This window comes from Onychostruthus taczanowskii, unplaced genomic scaffold, assembly GCF_017590055.1.
Source record: "Onychostruthus taczanowskii isolate IOZ18803 unplaced genomic scaffold, ASM1759005v1 scaffold194, whole genome shotgun sequence".
In the NCBI taxonomy this organism is placed as follows: Eukaryota; Metazoa; Chordata; class Aves; order Passeriformes; family Passeridae; genus Onychostruthus; species Onychostruthus taczanowskii.
Window position 1 is genome coordinate 301,601 of NW_024499173.1, and position 20,677 is coordinate 322,277.

The 20,677-nt window shown below is 47.8% G+C and overlaps 1 protein-coding gene across 3 annotated transcripts in view; it reads right to left on the bottom strand.

Annotated features, from left to right (window-relative positions):
* Positions 1–20,677, bottom strand: part of ITSN1 (intersectin 1) — a 110,797-nt gene that overhangs the window by 59,043 nt on the left and 31,077 nt on the right. For 2 of the 3 annotated variants that reach the window (XM_041402128.1, XM_041402127.1), the window contains 12 exons: positions 20,513–20,605; positions 19,797–19,860; positions 13,904–14,064; positions 12,260–12,436; positions 11,610–11,703; positions 9,400–9,500; positions 8,658–8,721; positions 6,403–6,540; positions 5,483–5,598; positions 3,716–3,978; positions 2,083–2,232; positions 990–1,130 (listed from right to left, as the gene is read on the bottom strand). In XM_041402128.1, coding sequence (XP_041258062.1) covers positions 990–1,130; positions 2,083–2,232; positions 3,716–3,978; positions 5,483–5,598; positions 6,403–6,540; positions 8,658–8,721; positions 9,400–9,500; positions 11,610–11,703; positions 12,260–12,436; positions 13,904–14,064; positions 19,797–19,860; positions 20,513–20,605 — 1,562 coding nt within the window. The remainder of the gene's footprint in view (positions 1–989; positions 1,131–2,082; positions 2,233–3,715; positions 3,979–5,482; positions 5,599–6,402; positions 6,541–8,657; positions 8,722–9,399; positions 9,501–11,609; positions 11,704–12,259; positions 12,437–13,903; positions 14,065–19,796; positions 19,861–20,512; positions 20,606–20,677) is intronic. The other variant, XM_041402129.1, reaches the window with a different exon arrangement.

The following is a 20,677-nucleotide window of genomic DNA, read 5'->3' on the forward strand; positions in this document are numbered from 1 at the left end:
ATCCTCACATGGGGCACCACTAAATGTTGGTTTATTTTATTTTTGTTTGTTTTTGTTATGGCTGGGATTGAAAGTGTTTGAGATGGGATTTTGTGTTTGGACTTAGATGTTTATTATTTTTTACTTCATTACAGTTTTATAAGTTGTGAGTTTTATAGTATTTTATTACTAAGTTATAAAATGGTTTTGTATTTATCTTTATAAGTTTTTTTAAGGAAAAGGTATTTAATTAAGAAATTAAATTATTTTTATTTTTGACTTAATAACTAATTACTTGTTAACTTAATCACTAATTTTTACAATAAAATAGCAGGATTAGGATTTAAGCCAGGTTTTGCACCTCAGCTCCATAAGTGTGAGATTCTTTTTAGTGCTACAAACACCCTGAGAGCCCCCACGACCAGCCAAGAATTAATTTCAAGCCCTATGAAGTATTTAATAAAGAGAAAAATTCCTGATCAAATACTACAGAAACCCTTACAAACCACAGTGAATATTCTTTCTTAAAGGCAGACACCTCTGAGCTGCAGCTCTCACGTGACAGAATTTTACATTGATAAGAAAGGCAAATGCCAGGCTCAGGCCAACAACTCCCTGCTCTCACTGGGAGCTTCCATTTCCAAAGTTCATTATTTTTAATCATTAAAAAACCACCAACAAGCCACTTCACTGCAGTCAGCTCTTTCCCCCAGCACACAAAGAGCAAAATTTCCACAGGACGATTTCCTTCTGCTCCCCCCAAAAATTTCTGCGGCCAAAGCATTTCCTGCTCCCACAGCAGCCCAGCAGGATGAAGGGACAACCCCAGACACTCCTTCAAGAGCAGGAAGCAGTTCCCAGGCACCTCTGAAGGACACAAATTTACAGGAATGACAAATTATCCTGAAGTGTGAGGAACAGCTCATTCCAAGTTTGCTCAGGGCTTTGATGATGTTTTTGAGCAGGTCAAAATTCAAGGCTAAGAATAAAAATAGAGAACATTTTCTCACCTGTAGCTGCTGCTGCAAATGGGTGATTTCTGCAATTCTGAGTTCTCTGGATTTATTTGTACTTTCAATTTCTTGTCTTTGGGTCGACAGCCGACACCTGATATCCTGAAGCTTCCCCTCCAACTGGTTTCTTTTATCATTCTTTAAAAGAAAAGAAAAACATCTATTTAATAACTTTTTTAACCAAAATGTTCGGTCGTGCAAGTCTGGATCCAAGAACGTCTTTTTTAAAAACTCTTTTTTTTTTAAACTCATTTACATCTTTAGTTTGTCCTCTACAGATGAGATAGGAAAATTTAGAGGATATTTGAAAAAAATTTTTTTTCAGGAAAAAGTTTTAAGGTTTTCCCCAGACAAAATGTGGATTTTTCTCTTAAGTAGTGACATTTTCTGGGATGACAATTGGGATAAAAACACCTCAAGTGACACTAAGGAAAATATCAGTGGTGGAAATGCTAGAAAACACAGAAAACAAGCAGAGCCAGGGCACAGTCACCATCTTGTGTAATGATTTTGCAGGGCAGCCCTGACGAGGGGAGAGAATGATGCATCTGACTCCATCTTATTAGAAGGTTAATTAATTACTTTAGTATACTATATTATTTTTATATAACACTATATTACATTACATCTGAGATGAATCTGCTAAGCACTCAACTGCACAGCATTTTGTGGCTGTCAGCTGACAGTCCTGACACACACACACTCTTGGCCCTGATAGGCCAAGGAAACAAAACCATCATTCTGGGTAAACAATCTCCACAGTGCATTTTACTTTTGCACAAACACAGGCAGAGCAAATGAGAAGAAAATTGTTTTTCCTTTCTCTGAGGTTCAGAGAATGTGAAACCCAGAAATATTCTTGGGAAGAATTGTGCCTCGCTTTCCTCTGTGAAGAGAAATGTGGCAACAATTTTACTTTTGCACAAACACATGCACAGCAAATGATAAGAATTGTTTTTCTTTTCTCTGAGGTTCAGAGAATGTGAAACCCAGAAATATTCTTGGGAAGAATTGTGCCTCGCTCTCCTCTGTGAAGAGAAATGTGGCAACACTTGTGTGTTTGAGCTGCTCCACCACCACCACCACTCACGAGAGCTTCCAGTTCAAATTCCAGGGTTTTCTTCTTGGCCTTGAGCACCACGATGTCCTCCTGCTCCTTGTTCCTCTGGTTCAGCAGCTCCTGCCGCCGGTTGCGCTCCCACTCCAGCTGCCTCTGCCTCTCCAGCTCCCGTTTGGCAGCCTGCAGGTTCAAAAGGAACAGCTGCAATTTGGGATGTTCCCATTCTGATATTCAGTTAGAATGTTGGTACAAATGGGGGCTGCTCTGGGCTCTGCACACACAAATTGCTCAGGGGCTGCTTCCCTGCTTCCCTTGTGCAGGATCCCATAATATGAACCCAGACCCACACACTAAAGCAGCACAGAATGTGAAAATACAAAAGCTAAACCTGAGGCATCACAAAGGTGACTGAACAGAAAACCCCTCTGTCCTCCAAGATCCAGTTTGCTGATTTAACAGGTTGTTTAATACCAGAACTGGGAGAACTCTCCAAGACATATTCCAATCTCCAACATTAGACCCTCTGCAGCTTTGTGTTTCTGTGCTGAACCTATCACAGTTTGGCAATGGGAGAAAAAGGGAGATTTTTTGGGTTACCCAGGGTGTGTTTCCCCTAACAAATTAAAGGCCAGGTTGGATGGTGCTGCCTGGTCTGGTGGGTGTTATCCCTGCCCATGGCAGAGGGTTGGAACTGGAGGATCTTTAAGGTCCCTTCCAACCCAAACCATTCTGGGACTCCATGAAATGAACTCAGCCCTGGAAAATCATGAATGCCAGATCATTCAAGCACCTCTTAACATCAAATATAATAATATAACAGTAACAATAAATATTATTTTTAAAGAAGTGAGAGGTCAGGAGCATGTTGTCCTACATGTCAATGTCTCATCCATTCATTTCACAGGACAAATGAAGCAAAAACTGCCCCTTCCTTGCCTTTAACACCCCAGAAATTTTAGTTCCTGCTTTAAAAGTTTGCTCCCCACCTTGGCAGCAACACACCAAGTGCCCAGCACTCACCTGGATGCTCCCAAGCTGGAGCACTGCTGGAACCCTGGTTACTGAGAATTCCAGACTCTCTGTGCTGCCAGGCTCTGACCCCCAGGAGAACACTGCACTGACCTGAGGGCCTGGAGAAGCTTCCAGAATGGAATGACAGAACTGGGATTGTGGGTGTGCAGTTTGGATAGAAGTGTGTGATATCACAGGGTGGAAAACTTAAGGAGCTTAAGGTTTTAGAATGTAGTAATATATATAAAGCAAGATGGAGGTTTTAGGGTTGAGGCTGCTCCTTCTTCACCTTCTTCTCCTTGGGTTTGGGTAGTTTTGTGTCATTGGATAAAAAAGTCCCCATTGTGGGCACGGGTGGTTGGGTATTGGGTTAAAAGCGAAAATAATTGAGGTGTCACTTCTTAATTGGACAATTTATAATTATTATTTCTTACAGGCCTTCAAAGGCCTTGCAGAGAGAGAGACAGGGCTCCATTTTTAGTTTGTTGGAGTGCAGTGCTGCAGAGCTCAGGGTTTGTGAGACTGTGACAGAGACAAGAGCTGATAAACATCCGAGTCCCACCAAGAAGTACCCTCTCACACACTGAATCCCAGCCCTGGCAGAAAAAAAGAAGCCAAGACCCCGCAGGGCCCAGCCCCTCCCCGTGCTCACCTCTCTCCTCTCGATCTCCTTCCTCCTCTCCTCCTCGCGCTGCCGCTCCAGCTCCCGCTGTTTCTCCAGCTGCTTCTCCAGCTCCAGCTGCCGCTTGCGCTCCTGCTCCTGCCGCTCGCGCTCCTTCCTCTCCTGCTCGGCCCTCTCCAGCTGGGCCAGCCTCTCCTGCTCCTTGCGCTGCTGCTCCAGCAGCGCCTGCCTGCGCTTCTCCAGCTCCAGGTTGCCCCGCTCGAAGTTCTCCCGCTTCTTGTCCTCGAACGTCACTTTGGGCAAAAGGACAGTTAAACACTGCCACTGACTTAGAAACAAATAAAGACAGAAATCCAAAGGAAGCCCCAGCAAAGGGAGTGCACCTTCCAGCAGGGATAAGCCAGCACCTCCCCACTAGGGATAGCGGCTCCACAGGCCAGCCTGGGGTTTGGTGTGGGAGATGGATTTGTAGAGAGCTCTCGGGGCCTCACAGAAGGTTCACACATTGTGCATCTGTGTGCAAACCTTGAGGTGAGAAATGCTGACTGAGAAATGCCATGGAATAGAACAGACATTGCTGAGAGAGAAATGGAGCTGGAAACAAGTTTCAAAGGATGGCCTTGCAAATAAGACTAGGTGTTTTAGAGAAATAGAACTATGAAAGACTGATTGCTGATCCCCTCAAAGCCACATCCTCAGCAAATCAAGGCAGGAATTCCCATTCTCCACAAAACTCAGCAAGGGGAGTAACTTAGTCAAACCATTCTCCAGCTGATCCTCCATGAGGACATGGATCTGGAATTCCTCTGTACGTGGGATAATAGCAGCAGTGCAACAGCCAGCACTTCCATTAGTGCAAAGAATTCATCTGCTGACATCATCAAAAGGCCATTACGCAAATGACCAGAACTTACTTAAAGTTGCTATTCTCATTAGATTACTCATTAGTGCCAGGAAAAGAAATGGTTTAGGTTCTTGAGCAGCTGAGCCCAGGAAGTCTGGATTCCTGCAGATCCACATCCTCACCATCTACTGTCCTTAAAGAACAGCCTCACTTCCAGCACAGCTTCCCTGCCATCCCTCTGCAGTCCCAGGGACTGTCCTTCCTTCTCCTCTCTCCTCAGCACCTCCATCCAAACAGTTCTTTCCCTTCACCTTGTGATCCTTTTCCCACCCTCTGTGTGCCATCCCCCAGCCCAAAGTGCAGGTTTCTCTCCCTTGTGTGGCCAGCATGGACATTTTTGGGATGCAAGGCCAGGGAGAGCCCACATTGCCTTCCCAGCCGGACACATCAAGCCAACACCTGCTGAACCAGCTCAATTCTTGTCTTCTCCAGTTTGTGCCCCTTTCCAGCTGCCAGTTCCCTCTTCCTTCAGTTCTTTTCCTGGAAGTGCTGAATTCTGTATTAAGCCCCTCACTGTTACACAGACTCCAAGGAAGGAGCTCTCTGTGGGAACACTGGGACCTTTCACAGAGCACCTCAGTCAAGCTTTGCTCCACCTAAGCCAGAGGATGAAGGCAGCAGGAATTCTTCCTTGCAATCCTGTGCCAGGGCTGCCCATGTGGGGAGTGCAGGAGATGAGCAGCCTGAAGGCTCTTCCCATCTCCAGTGCCACCAACCCAAAGGATCAGGCACAGGAATGAGCTGGACCCAGCAATGTCTTGGCTGTGCCTTACCTGTCCCAAAATGCTCTGGAAAGACATTTCTGCCAGCCCGTGTAACCTCCCAGGCTGTGATCTGATGGGAAAACCCCTCTGGGAACAGCACACTGAATATCCCTGCTTTCCCTTGCTCACCTGGTAATTTCTTTTCCAGTTGCTGCTGTTCTTCCTCCAGTGCTGGTTCTTCAGGTAACCTTTGGTCTACAGACACTGAACTGGCAGCAGAAATCCCACTGCCAGAGCGGACTCTTCTGCCAAGGAAACAGGAATTGTGGGTGCTTAACAGAACCCAGGCCCACCCAAATTATTTATGATTTAATGAGGAGATCAAACTAGAGGCAATGATGTAATGTTTCATGGTACTCAATGTCCATTCAGTGCTGCCCAGAGGGTCTCACTCAGGCATTGCCTCAGAACAGGATTTTCCAGGATCCCAGCACTTCACTGGTGAGCTGAGAACCCCAGTCCCAAATTCTGTTTCCAGATGGCTTCAACCCTGTCCCCAAGATCTCTCACTTGGGGGGAGATTTCTCCCTAACCAACCTGAGTTTGGGGAAATGCTGCCTTAAACTACAGCAAAAACAGCAGAGACAGAGGAAGAGCTCACTATAGTCAAGCTAAAAACAAGATGCCAGGTGGAACACAAAAAAATTGGGAATGTTTAGGAGGATACCTGAAGCACCCAGCATAAAAACACTTATTTTAATTGCTGTTAGTTCTTCCCATCTATTTCTCCACAAAGAAGTGAAATGGAGCAAGAGAAGTGATGAGTGACCTCACTGTTCCCAAACCCAGCTGTACCAAAGGAGGTCTGGATGTGGTGCAGTGCAAATCCATACTGGAATTCCAAGACATTCTGACTGAACTTCAATCTTGGTTTCTATGGCCAGACTGAGCAGGTCTGGAAGGTGTGCCAGCACAAACACCCACCCAAACCCTGTTCTCACAGGGCAAAAGGTGAGGGGTCACTGCTCAGCTGCTGTATTGGCACTCCCAGAACCATCCCAAATGACACACAGAACTCAGGATGAGACTCCCAAGGGATGAGCAGTTACCTGAACGAAGGTGGGATGTACTCTGGGGGCAGGGCAGGTGGCAGTGGCTGACCAGACATGGCTACATCAATGAGGTGCATAGCCAGGATAAACTCCTCAGCTGTCAACTTCCCATCTTGATCAATGTCAGAGAGATTCCTTGTTAAAGGGAAGGGACAAAGCAAGGAAATTATTAAATATTAGAAATCACTGTTCAAAGGCATTGTTTCAACATACACTGTTCCAAATGAATTCATTTTTTTCCCACTATTTATTCCACACTACTCTGCTTTTTCAAAACAAATCAAAACCAAACCCTAAATGCTTCCCTATTTCCCCCTTTTCTCGTGGCTGTCTGTCTGAAATCCAGCCTTGCAACCACAGCTTCTCCTTCACCTGCTCTGAGTGCTGCCAGGAGCTCGTGCCAGAGAAGGACCTTTAACCAATGGAGTTCTCTTGAACACCTCATGAGCACCCAAAAGAACCAGCTCAGGTGTTTGGCAGAACTTTTAGGATTGGTCTCCTTCCTCCCTGGAGGCTCCTATCTCACATTCCAGGGCACCCACTGGCAGTGAAATCAAAGCCATTGATGTTCTAGTCCTGACAAGCACCAACCCACCCTGGCATTATGCACATATGAAAAATTACAGAGTAATGTCTCTGGATGGCCCCAAAGCAGGGCTCCAAGAGAGGCACAACATGCTTTTACTCCTCTTAAGGTGGTGTTGGACAAAATTAACAGCCAGGGACAGCACCCAGGGAGCAGCTGGAGCTGGGCAAGGGCAGAGTTAAGTTAGATTTTAGGGAAAGGTTCTTCTCCAGAGGCTGCTGGCACTGCCCAGGCTGCCCAGGGAATGGGCACGGCCCCGAGGCTGCCAGAGCTCCAGGAGCCTTTGGCCAGCGCTGCCAGGGATGCCCAGGCTGGGATTTTGGGCTCTGGGCAGGGGTGGCACTGGGGGGTCCTTGGGGGTCCCTTCAGCTCAGGATTTGTTTCTCCAGCGTGCTGCACTCTAATCATGCAGGGAAGTCTCCCATGATACTGTGAAAACCCAAGGGAAGCAAGTGATAAATTCTTCTGAAGTCCCAGGGCACAGGACTTTGCTGATGGGATTTAAATTTGGGAGACAATCCCAGCCTCACTCCATCCACACCTGTGCCACTGAACTCCTCAGGCTGGAGCACAGGCACAAGCCAGGAGACTGGGAATGCACCGTGCACAGAAATGACTGATCAGCTGGGTCAGAACTCCCAGGACAGCCCAGAGACTGAGCAGCTCCTCTTCCCTTTGAGTGTGTGAGCCAGGGATTCCAGCCCAGCACGGGCTGACAAACCTCACCCCAGAGCAGGGCCCAGGAAAGGACCAACAAGAGTTGGAATCTCCCCTCCTTTCTCAGTGCACTGGCAGCTGTCAGTGTCCCCAGCTGAGTGAGTCCTGTTTGCAGCTCCTGCAGTGAGCTGGTGGCAGCTGCCTGCCCACACAAGCACTCCAAGGCTGGCAAAAGCAGAGCATTTCTTGGTTAAGCATCTGCTGGGGGGACTGAGCTGGTTTGTTTTTATCCCTTTGTTAGGAAACAGAGAAGGAAAGAGTGGTTTTTAATTTATAACACAACTCCCAGTGCTTTGCAAAGAGAACAAGTGCAGCTGAATGGCCCTGTCAGAGTGACTGCACCACTGCCATCCTCACACTGAGCCCCTGGGCCAGCTCCAATGCCTCTCAAGCAAACACTCCTAAAGGACAGCAGTTAATTAGGAACAACTTCCCATGGGGCAATAAAAACATAATAAAGTTCAGCAAACAACAAGTTGGAAGGCAAAAGGGAAGCTGAGACAAATGCTTTTAAAATCCATTACTGTACAGGTCTGTAAGTCCAGTCCCTGGGAAATCAGCCCTCCCATATCCATGGAAAAGGCAGAGAAATCCCACAGAAAGTGTGGCTTGGGTTGAGCTTCCTGTTCTACCACCTGTGCCAAGGTAAATGCTTCCCTGGTGCTCTGCCAGGGGATGTGGAAGGCACAGGATGCTGAACATTTGCTCTGCCTAAAAACTCAGCACTGAACCACAACTTCCAAAACATCACACAAAAGATGCTCCTGGTGCTCCTGTGGAATAACATTAGTAAAGGCATGGAAGTGCAGGTTTTGTTTATAAAGTTACACAGGACAAAGAGCAACGTGTGATTTATCAGGGAGACTGAAAGTGGAGAAAACCCCACGGGCTCACTGCAGAGCTTTCAGAAGAGTTTGTGTTTTGATGGAAATGGAAACATTTATTTTACCATATTGTAGCCAGCTGAGCCTGGGGTAAACTTGACTGCATGAGAATCGTTCTTGCTTGGGGACCTAAAAGGGAAACAAATATTAACAAAGTAAGCAAGAGATGCGACCAGTAGCAACTTGGCTCCCCAAATAACCAAGAAATAATGCTGCACTTCTGCACAACCACAGAATCCCAGCCTGGCTTGGGTTGGGAGGGACCTTAAAGCCCACCCAGTGCCAGCCCTGCCACTGCAGGGACACCTTCCACTGTCCCAGGCTGCTCCAGCCCCAGTGCCCAGCCTGGCCTTGGGCACTGCCAGGGATCCAGGGGCAGCCCCAGCTGCTCTGGAGAGGGAAATCCCTCAGATTACAACCCAAGAAAGCTCTAAACCACAAAGACATGCACCAGAACTGGCAAAATCAAGCCAGAGGATCAGTTCTAGTCTCTCCCTGGAACTGGACACTGCTCTCAGCAGTGGGTGAACCAAGCACTGGAAATGGCTGCACAAGTTGTCACAGAACCCACTGTGCCCTTTTCCAGAAACATTTCCCAAGGTCAACTTTGCAGAAAATAAAGGAAAGATGGTGATAAAATGATCCCAGGAGAGATGAATACTTGCTCCTAAACAAGAGCATTAAGCACCTGGGAGATTCAAACAGAAAAACACTGATGAGCCTCTTGCTATGTGAACAACACCCCCAGTGGCATGAAATTGTCTCTTACAGCTCAAAACAAGGAGACAACAGAAGCTGTGCCAGTACCTGTCAAGTGTCCACTCATGGTTTTGTCGTGGCTGTTGAAGAGCTGCCGGTACTTGAGCCGTGAGGACTGAGGCACAGCCCACTCTGCCACAGCAGGAGAGCTGCAAGGAGGGCAGGGAGAACAGGGAGAATTGGAGATTTCATCTCAAGCAGGTCATGGGAACAATCACAGAGTCACAAAACACAGCAGGGTTTGGGCTAGAGGGACCTCAAATGCCACCCAGTGCCACCCTGCCATGGCAGGGACACCTTCCCCTGTGCCAGGCTGCTCCAGCCCCAGTGTCCAGCCTGGCCTTGGGCACTGCCAGGGATCCAGGGGCAGCCACAGCTGCTCTGGGCACCCTGTGCCAGGGCCTCACCACCTCTAAGAGGCTGAAGTGCTGCACTGAGATCAAGTTTTATGCCTGAAAATGTTCTTTCCCCCAGTTTTGCCATGGGAATGGGGAGGTCCTGAGGTGTCCCAGAGCAGCTGGGGCTGCCCTGGATCCCTGGCAGTGCCCAAGGCCAGGCTGGACACTGGGGCTGGAGCAGCCTGGCACAGGGGAAGGTGTCCCTGCCATGGCAGGGTTGGCACTGGGTGGGATTTGAGGTCCCTCCCAACCCAAACCATTCAATGATCTAATATTCCCTGCTATTACTGAAACCACCACAGGTTTGACCTCGTTTGCAAACATTTATCACAACTCAGTCTCTTGGAAGATTTTTTTTTTAAGAGTTTTGCTTTTTTCTTTACTTAGAAGTAAAGAAAAAAGCATTCCTTAGAGAATGAAGGAACCTAAATTGTTCAGAGGAGCTACAAGATTTTACCTAAACATGTAACAGGAAATGCAGAACAGCATTTTACTCTGCCTTTCAATGCTGATGAGGGAAAACAAATGCAAAATATACTGGAAATGTAGAAATAAATGTGTGAAAAAGCCACACTTGAACGTAAAGTTTCTCCTAATGGAACAAGTGAGCAATGGAATATTCCCAGTTCTAATCCATTTCCATAACAGACTGAGTTGATTTGCAGCTCTAATTTCCCAGACTTGATGGCTGAGAAATCCTAATTCTGAAAAGCAAGGAGCAGAGTTTTTCTGCCTTTAGGCACAATCAAACTTTGTCCTTTTTTTGACCTTATAAACCATTCTCACATGACAAGACACAAACCAGTATCTCTATTTCTGTTTTTGATTTCCAGACTCTTGAGCTTCAATAATACCCCTTCATGGGAGCAAAGCAAAAACAAGCTGGCCCTTCAATAATGAAAATAAGAAGAAAGGCCAAATATTTCATTTTTACCCAGGAAATTTAATTTTTACCCAATTTTAGCTGAGGAATTCCTCCTCAGTCTTGCTGGATTTGGGGGTTCCACACATTTGAACTTCTGTATGTTACACATAAATTACATCAGAGCATCCCTATTCTGTTCCTGGCCAGTTTAGGTTTCAGAGAGAAAATTAATTGCTTTGAAAGACTTTTAATTATTTCCCAATACTGAGTAGTGTCATTTATCTAACAGCAGGGCAATAGACAAGCCTGCAGAAGGAAATGGAAATAAAACCAGATCATTTGTGTCCCAAGCCATTTTCCTCTTGCAAAAAACCTGTGCCATAGATGTGTGAGCCAGATGATTTATAAGGACTTTGGGAAATCCCTCTCTTAACTCCTCTCAGGAAGTTTTATTTTGTTAGATGCATTTTTTTAAACCACAGTACAACCCTTTTTGCCCAACTACACGTTTTTCTAGGCCTTGGATTAATCTAAAAGCCCTTAAAGTGATTTTTCACACAGAATTTGAAGAATATGGATGAAACAGTGATATGGAGTGCATTTAAAATACGAGACCTATTAAATATTTTGCTTTTAGCAATTAGCCTGCAGTTGCTAATTTTAAATATTGCATTACTTGTGTTCTCCCAGTACCCAGGAGCATCTGTGCACGATGCAGGTTTTGTTTATAGAAGCAAATGCTGTTCTAAAAATCAAGTGAAGATCACATCAGCACTGTTAGCAGTTAATTACTTTATTTCCATGATTCCCTGCTCCTGGAGCATTAAAAAGGTGGAGTAAAGCCACAGCATCCCACGGAATGCTGGAGTGCTACCTCTGCAGAAGTGATTCCTGCCAGAACCATTATTTCAGACGAGCACTTTGGGAAAGGGAAGGAGTTTTCCCAATCTGAGGACCCAAAGCCCCCTGGCTGTCCCTCCCTGCCCCAGCCCCACCTGGCCACGTCGAAGGATTGTGCCTTTTGCAGCTTGGCATTGAGCTGAGCTCCCGGCCCCGAGCGGCTGAAGGAAGAACTCTTTGGCAAAGTGGCTGGGAAGAGAGAAAACAGGGATTTATTGCTATTCACAGTGAACCAGGCAATGCCCATGACACTCATTCACTCCTACATCCAGTACAAGCACCGTGGCTCTGATGGGAACTTTTTAACAATATGAAGATCAGAGAGTCCAGCAGGACAGGGGAAACACAAGGGCACTTCCCTCATATCTTTTTACTTCCACAGCTTTATGGAAACCCTGTTGACACCAAATTTTATTTTGGTACATGTCAGGAACCATATGGAGTTCAGTATTAAAGTCACCCTAACAAACAGCAGTATAAAGAGACAGGAGAGGCCCAATTTCCAGGCAACAGCTTCCTGGCAAGTTCAATTCTCCAAGCGCTGTTTTATTTTCTCACCACGAGGGACTCCTGCGGGAGGCCATGTCCACATTCCTTCTTTTAGCTCTTCTCCAAGTGTGCCAAGTGGGCTAAAGCAAAGCACAGTCCTTCCCCAAAGGCATCACTGGAGTGGCTAATCCCACGTGTCCCGAGGAAATGCAGGGGAGCTGTTAGGAGCAGGAGACAGAGAGTGAGAGCAGCGTACCGGGGTGAGCGAAAGCAGGCAGGGGCTGGATGACAGCAGGAGCTCCGTTAGCCAGGGGAGGGACGGCGGCAGGGACAGAGGACACCAGCGGGGGGGACATCCCCACGACTGGCATGGATGCCATGGGCACCGGGGCCACAGTGGTGAGGGATGGCATGTTGGCAATGCCCCCGAGACCTACGGGCGAGAAAAGCACAGGTTGGTTCTGACGCGCACCCGAGACACGGCGCCCGCGGGGTCACTGACACCTCCGGAGCCAGCTCCCAGCCCCTGGCACAACCCTCCCAGCCCTGAGGGACAGGAAGGGGACACAGGGCACAGCGACAGCCCCAGAGCTGGGCAGCACTGCCCCCAGCTGCTCAGCAGCATCTGCTGCACAGGGAATTGTGTGCCTTGACCTGAGAGAGGAGCCCCGGGCTGGCCCAGAAGCTGCAGGGTTGGTGCTGCAGCCCACAGGCTGGCCCAGAAGCTGCAGGGTTGGTGCTGCAGCCTTTGCTGGGATGAGACAGGGCAAAGCTGATGGGAGAGCACAGGAATGAGAGGCTGAGGGTAAGCACAGCTGCAGGGAACCAGGGGGGTTAAGGAGGGCCAGTGGTGCCAGGGGAAGAAGGAGGGGTGTGCAAACAGCTCACATCACTCTACAGGGAATGAGAACAGGGGAATCACCATTTGGCTGGGCTTTGTGGGGGCTCATTTCATTCTGCCTTTTCTCACTTAACCCTGCATTGGCTCTGCCCAGTTTCACTGTCTTCTCCCAAAGAATTTTATTTCTGACTGTAAAACTTGGGGGGGTTACAGTGGATCAAACCACAGTGCTGCAAGCAGTTTATCAAAGACACTGTTCCCTTTCCTCAGGACATTTAGATGGGATTTTGGGAATGAGGAATTGTTCCCTGGCAGGGTGGGCAGGGGCTGGGATGGAATTCCCAGAGCAGCTGGGGCTGCCCCTGGATCCCTGGCAGGGCCCAAGGCCAGGCTGGACACTGGGGCTGGAGCAGCCTGCCACAGGGGAAGGTGTCCCTGCCATAGCAGGGTGGCACTGGGTGGGCTGTGAGGTCCCTTCCATTCCAAACCATTCCATGATTCCCAGGCACCAATAACCCTGAGCCACAGCAAAGACTAAAGCAGAAAGGGAAAGATCCTCTCACAAGAGGACCAAGGTGTCAGAGGTTTGGCTTTATTTGGTTATTTTCCTTTCCCCATCCCATCTTCCCTACTCTTTTCCTAGAAATGATGGTGACTTTGGCAATACTTCACCCCAGCAGCTGTTCAGCTCCTATCAGAGCAGCACTGCTCATCAAAGCAGATGGTAAAAACTCAAGAACAACAGAGCAGATCTTGCCAAAGCTGGAGATCCAGTAATGCCAACAGCTTAACCACAACTCCAGCCCTTTGGAATGCACTAGCCCTGCTACCTGAGCCATGTTTTGTTTGGAGCAGTGCAAACCTGAAGCAAACAGGAGCTCAGCTCAGGTAAAAGCCCAGTGCAATTCGTCTCAGTGCATGTGCAACATCTCAGTTTGAGTCCACGTGCTTTTAGAAGGACTTTTCCCTAAAATTTTCTTGGAGAAACTGCAAAAGGACAATGGAATTGCTGCAGTCCCAGGTAACAGGGAGGAAAATGGAGGAGAACAGGGATCTTACCAAATCCTGGGGCACCGGGCAGGGCGAGGGGCGGCTGCTTCATGACGGGCGGCAGCGCGGCTGGGAGCTGGTAACCCTGGAGCTTCAGTTTGATGAGTTTCATAGCTATGGAAAACTCCAAGGGATCCATCCTCCCATCATTGTTCATGTCAGCTAGAGCCCTGCAAAACAGTGTTTGCACAGTTACATCCTGCAGTGAGGAACTTCAGGCCCTGCCCCAGGAGCAGGCTCACACGAGTGTGGATATTCAAGGCTGATGAAGGGGCTGGAGCCCCAGGAGGGGCTGAGGGAGCTGGGAAAGGGCTGGAGAATCCCCATGCCAGGCTAAAACTAAGACACTATTTAAACTTAAGAGCTCCTTGATTTCTTTCCTTGGGTGATTAATAAATATTTTTGAAATTGCTTTTCAACTCTTGAAGGAATTACAACAAAGCATCCAGAACAAATGCAGCTGTACAAAAACTTTGCAAAATCACACCAATGAAAGCATAGGGTCCTAAAACATCACCACAGAGAAGCAAATCCCTGAGTCTGCAAATCTGTACTTTAGCTCCCCTTAAAATAAAACATTCTTGAAATCTGTGACTCCCCTCAGCACTGCTCCATCTGCAAGTGTGCAAATGTGTTTTCAATCAAACAATAGCACTCAAGATGAAACATTGAGCCTAGGCCTTGAATAGGCTTTCAGGGAAAGGAGTCTGACTTAAACAGTCTGCTTTTTGTTCCTTGCCTTGCTGGTTAAGAAAACCCAGCTCAGCAGGGAATAGGGCTGGGAGCTTGGGGGGAGAGAAGCAGGAAGCAGAGTGTCAGTTCCTGCCACTGCACACCAAAAACCCCTGAGTAAATGCACATCAGTAACAGAAATAGCTGTACACTTTTTTTTTTTGAACACTGTGCTGATTTCTGTGCATTAGTTTAAAGAATTAAGTACAGATTTCATGACTGGAATAATATACAGATTTTGAAGTTCATGCATTTACTTCTATGTCATGGGTGTGGCCCTGGGCAGGGTGGTTGAACCAGAGCTTCATTTCTGACCAAATTCCTCTCAAAGAGTTTTTGTGCATCTATGGGAAAGTTATCCTAAAAGTACCCCAGTGAATTGACTGCTATTTATAAGTGACACACAGGGAGACAGCCAGGTAAAGGTAGTGGCCAAATGGAAATCCTCCCAACTCCAAAAAAACCCCCAAAACTTGAAAATCCCCATGGAGAGGCAGATCCCAGCAGGGACTGCCATAGGTTTGGATCCCCAGCAGCATCAGAGACACTCCAAACCTCTCCAGAATGCCTAAGAAAGGATTTCCAGTGGTGCAGCTGCCTTAATCCACCAGTTCTGATGCCATAGGGCTAAATAACAGAACGAAAATCTGGGAGAAGCATTTAAAGCAAGTCTGGAGAGGACACTGAGACACAGATACTGATATCCTTAAAAAGCATGTGCTGCACCTGTGCCTGGAAGATGCAGAATTCCAGAATCCCAGACTGGGCTGGGAAGAACCTTAGAGCTCTTCCCATCCCACCCTGCCATGGCAGGGACACCTTCCCCTGTGCCAGGCTGCTCCAGCCCCAGTGTCCAGCCTGGCCTTGGGCACTGCCAGGGATCCAGGGGCAGCCCCAGCTGCTCTGGGAATTCCATCCCAGCCCCTGCCCACCCTGCCAGGGAACAATTCCTCATTGCCCAGATCCCACCCAGCCCTGCCCTCTGGCACTGGCAGCCATTCCCTGGCTCCTGTCCCTCCATCCCTTGTCCCCAGTCCCTCTGCAGCTCTCCTGGAGCCCCTTCAGGCCCTGCCAGGGGCTCTGAGCTCTCCCTGGAGCTTCTCCTCTCCAGGGGAGCACCCCCAGCTCTCCCAGCCTGTCCCATAATAGTCTTACCAGTGGCTTGTGCACCTGCAAATACTTTGATTTACAAGATAAAAACCTTTCTATTAATTCTGTTAGACCCTCAGTGGGTTCTATCCCTGGCCAGGAAAATGCAGGAAGAGTAAAGATCACCCTGTAGGAACCTTGGCTCTCCAGGCACCATTTCCTGCTGGGACACAGCAAATCTTTGCATCCTTCATGGGAAACATTCATTGCCCAGCAATCAGAAACTCTGATGTGCACCAGTGTCACTGCTCTCATTGAACTCCAATTCACATCAGCAGCTGTAGCTTTTCATTCAACATCTGACCTTCTGTGAACTCCTTTTACTCTACACCAACAGCTTCATTATTGAAATTGCCAGCACAAATATCAGTGCAGAGAGTTCTCTGCAGCCCCCAGAATTTCTCCAGTTTTACAGAGTGTAAAGAAAAAGCAGCTTTTGTCTGACAAACTCTTCCTGCTAAAATAGGACACATTTCCATTTCTAGCTGCAGAAGTTGGGATCAGGCTGCTGGATTTTACTGTGCTTCTCTGGAATAAGCAGCACCTGAAATGCAGGGAGCCAGCAAACACCACCTAATTCCACTAATTTCTGTTCCTAATGAAATTGGGACAATGTGGTGCCCTTGCATTTGTTTCATTTGTGGCCTGGCCGGAACCAGTGCAGAGTAAGTGGATTAAACATTGACTAAATATTCATTATCTTCTGTAGGCCAGGCCTGTGTTTGTATCTAATACAAGAGCTGCAGTGGGCTCAGCACCACCCCAGGGCTCAGGTGCTGACAAATCCTTCCCCATGGATCTTTTCCTCCTGCTTTCTCTCATCTTTTCTGTAGAATGAAAAGCCAGCTTGGTTATTTTTGCATGTATGAGGAGCACAAACTGAACATGGGCACTTTTCCCACCAAACGTGCTGTTATTAGCACACAAACCACCTATCCATGAAAGCAGCACTGTGCTGAGGCAGGGATCACTGTGCAGTTCCCAAATCTGCAGTGATTTAGCTGGACATTTGGACAGTCCCAGATGTGTCACAGGCTCAGCCACCAGCAGTGAGCAGCACTCAGCTCTCCATGGATGCCTGTGTAGGAATTACCAGAATTACCCCACTTTGCCCACCCTTGGACACAGATTTAGGAAGGCTGGGAGGGAAGCAGATGTCAGGAACAGGGCAGTCACCCAGTGACTCTGTGCTGACAAAATAAGTAACCCCAAGAGCATGGAGAACAGCTGGCATTGATTATTTCAGCTCTCCTTTCATTCCAGGGGCCAGGCCACACAGGAGATGCTCTTTGAGGCCCCATTCCCCAGGGCTCTCAAGAAAGGCAGATTATTCCCCTAAGCACAGTTATCTCCCAAGCCACTGCAGGCCCAGCTCAAAGCAAATTAGAGGCTTCTTAATTGATCACCAGCCTGGAGGATTCCGGAGCTGGTGAAGGGCAGAGCAGCACAGAAGCTGTCATGGCAGACCATAATACTTCACTCCTTTGCTCACTGAGGTCCCACAGACTTCTTTCCTTGTATGAGGAGTATGAGGGACACAGGAATTCTCACTGCTAATAAAAACTGCTGTTTTGAAGGACTGTGAATCCTGGGGAAGCTTTTATGGGCCCACAAGTGAGGCTTTTCTCCCGTTATTCCACTCAGCTGCAGCTAAGGTCAGCAGAATGACCAAGAGTAGGAAAACACTTCCAGAACACCACACCAGACCCAGACCCTTCCTTAGGGACTGCCCTGGATCCCTGGCAGTGCCCAAGGCCAGGCTGGACAGGAATTGGAGCAGCCTGGCACAGGGGAAGGTGTCCCTGCCATGACAGGGGTGGCACTGGGTGGGATTTGAGGTCCCTCCCAAACCAAACCAGTAGGGGATTTCTCAGATCAGAAATTAATTCCAGAGTTTTACAAGTTGTTTTAACTCAGAATTACTTTCCTTCCTTGAGGACTCGTGTACCTCCCCTTCTCTCCCAGTACCAATCAAATGCTACCTCCAAAAACCCAACCCAGCTATTCCAGGAGCAAACACTGGTGGAAGAGCAGCAGCTCCCATCTCCCAGAGATTTCAGGCTCATTACTCCAAAACTCCCCCTCCAAAGTACTCAAGGATCTGTATAAAGATTTTTACTTAAATATTTACTTCTTTTAATTCAGAGATGACTGAAAAAATAGGAGAGAGAAAGGAATGTCCATGAGCTGCTTTATGATTTAGAAAGGCAGCTTGAATAAGTTTTAGTTCAGCTTCATTAACAAAAATGTGCAGGTCTTGTCTCTATGACAACTCCAGAGGGAGTGGAATGATTCCCTTCCTCTCAAGAGCCTGGAAAACTGAATAATTCAGAGAGGAAGAGATCCTTAGTCAGACTATTTACAACTGTTTGGATTTGTTAACACCTATTTAAAGCCAAGGCTTATGGAAGATTTTTGGAGAAAGGATGTCTTGTTTAAGACAAAACTTCTTTCCTTGTTTAATTCAGAGGCAAGAGAAGTTCCAAATGGACATTTGAACACTCACTGAGGCTTCAGCAAATAAGACAACCAGTCCAGCTTTGATATTTGTAAGATGAAGTTATTAGAAAAGAAAATAAGCTCTTTATTTAAAAGCCATGTAGGTCTGGGCATGCAGATTTCCAAAGCAATAAAATAATTCTCCTCTTTCTCCTGTCAGAGCAAAATTCTGCCTTTAACAGTTGTTAACTGCACCAGAAAGTTTTTGTAATGGCAATGAACTCCATCTCAAATAGCTCACAGAGGAAAAGGGAAGGACTCCCCCAAAGTTCTCTATCCCTCTTACCCAATCCACCATGAAAACCAGTTTTACTTCTGTTTCACACCAATATCTGTGCTGTAGCAATATTATTAATGCAAACCATGACTAGTCATAGAATCATGGAATGGGCTGGGTTGGAGGGACCTCAAATCTCACCCAGGGCCACCCTGCCATGGCAGGGACACCTTCCCCTGTGCCAGGCTGCTCCAGCCCCAGTGTCCAGCCTGGCCTTGGGCACTGCCAGGGATCCAGGGGCAGCCCCAGCTGCTCTGGGAATTCCATCCCAGCCCCTGCCCACCCTGCCAGGGAACAATTCCTCATTGCCCAGATCCCATCCAGCCCTGCCTTGTGGCACTGGCAGCCATTCCCTGGCTCCTGTCCCTCCACACACAGGTCCAGCCCTGGCAGGGTCAAAGCAGAAACCCCTTCATTCCTGCAGGAAGGTCTGGCAGTGTGGCAATGTCTGTGCTGTGTCATGGGCAGCAGATCTGGATCTGCCTGAACTCATCAAGCAGTGACAAAAATTCAATTTCAAGCTTTGACTCCAACTCCAATGGAAACAGCCTATGTCAATCTTCATTTTTGTAACAAACACTCCAGGTCTTGCCTAGGCTCTCCCATTAGCAGATTTATAACTAATCACTGTGCTGAGTAATTGTATTAGTCCAGTTTTAACAGAGCTGAAAGCATTTAGCAATCTGAAATGAGGGTTTGAAACTGCCAAAATGCCATTTGCTGGGACAGCCCAGGGCCATTGGCCTCGTGCCCACCTGGGGACACCTGGGGACACCTGGGCTGGTGTCCAGCCAGCACCCTAAGCACCCTTCCCAGCCCCTGTGCCCCAAGACTGGAGTGCTCCATGGGTTGTGGTGACCCCAGGGCAGGAGCCAGCACCTGTCCCTGCTGACCCCAGCCCAGGGCTGACCCCAGCCCAGGGCTCCAGCCTGCCCAGATGTCCCTGCAGAGCTCCCTGCCCTGGGGCACATCCCTGGGCCTGGAGAACCCCAGGAGAGCCCAGCCCCAGCCAAGTGCCCTTCCCAGCCCCTGTGCCCAAGACTGGAGTGTTCCATGGGTTGTGGTGACCCCAGGGCAGGAGCCAGCACCTGTCCCTGCTGACCCCAGCCCAGGGCTCCAGCCTGCCCAGATGTCCCTGCAGAGCTCCCTGCCCTGGGGCACATCCCTGGGCCTGGAGAACCCCAGGAGAGCCCAGCCCCAGCCCAGTGTGCCCCACACACAGCCCTGTGCCCACCCCACACTCACCATATCTGTGCTAGCACTGGCTGAGGTAACCCAGATTGGAAAAAAAAGTTCCTGGCTTGATCACCTGTAAAATAAACAGGACATGGCTTCAGCTCCAGCTCCAAACACCTGGCAGAGGGAATCAGGAGGCAAAAACATCTGCAACAGAAGCCCAGCCCATGCCATGACTGACAAGCATGTACAAAGCACTAAGAAAATTCAATGTATCAAAACAGAGCAACGAAGAGGAGGCCTCCTGTTGCCTTTGAGACCAAAGTTTGATGAAAATTTATTAGGCTCAGTGCAATTCCTTGATTTGGAGCTTTGCTTCCCACTGTTTCAATCAGTTCTGCATTTAGATCTTTCCAAGAGGTCAACCATGCTGATGTCAGTGCTGTACAAATTGGATTTCTAAACCTGATTTCAGTTAAAATGACACACCTTTATTTAATCAGACCTTTTATTTATCACAATATTAGTGTGGTGAGCTGACCCCAGGCACAAAGAACCCATCACTCCCTTCCACAGCAGGATGGGAAATAGAAAATACCAGAAAATACCAGAAAAGTTGGGGCTGGTGTGGCAAAATATTTGAACAATGGGATATAAAATAAGAAATGCTCGTTCAAATGTTCTAATTATCATGCCCATATGTCTCCCAGGCAGCTCTGCACACACTTAGGCTCACTAGTTAAGATTTAACTAACCAAAATTAGAAGTGGAAACTGTTTGTTTACCAGTGATAAATCCAGCAGTTGGTTTCAGACTATGGAACTGTTGATCATGTTTTGCTCTCTCCTCCACAGTAATAGCCCAGATATCCAGGTTGCCTGGTTCAAAAGAAATGGAGAAACAACATTAAGAAACATAACCTTAAAATCACCCTCTTTTCTTTCTGAGTG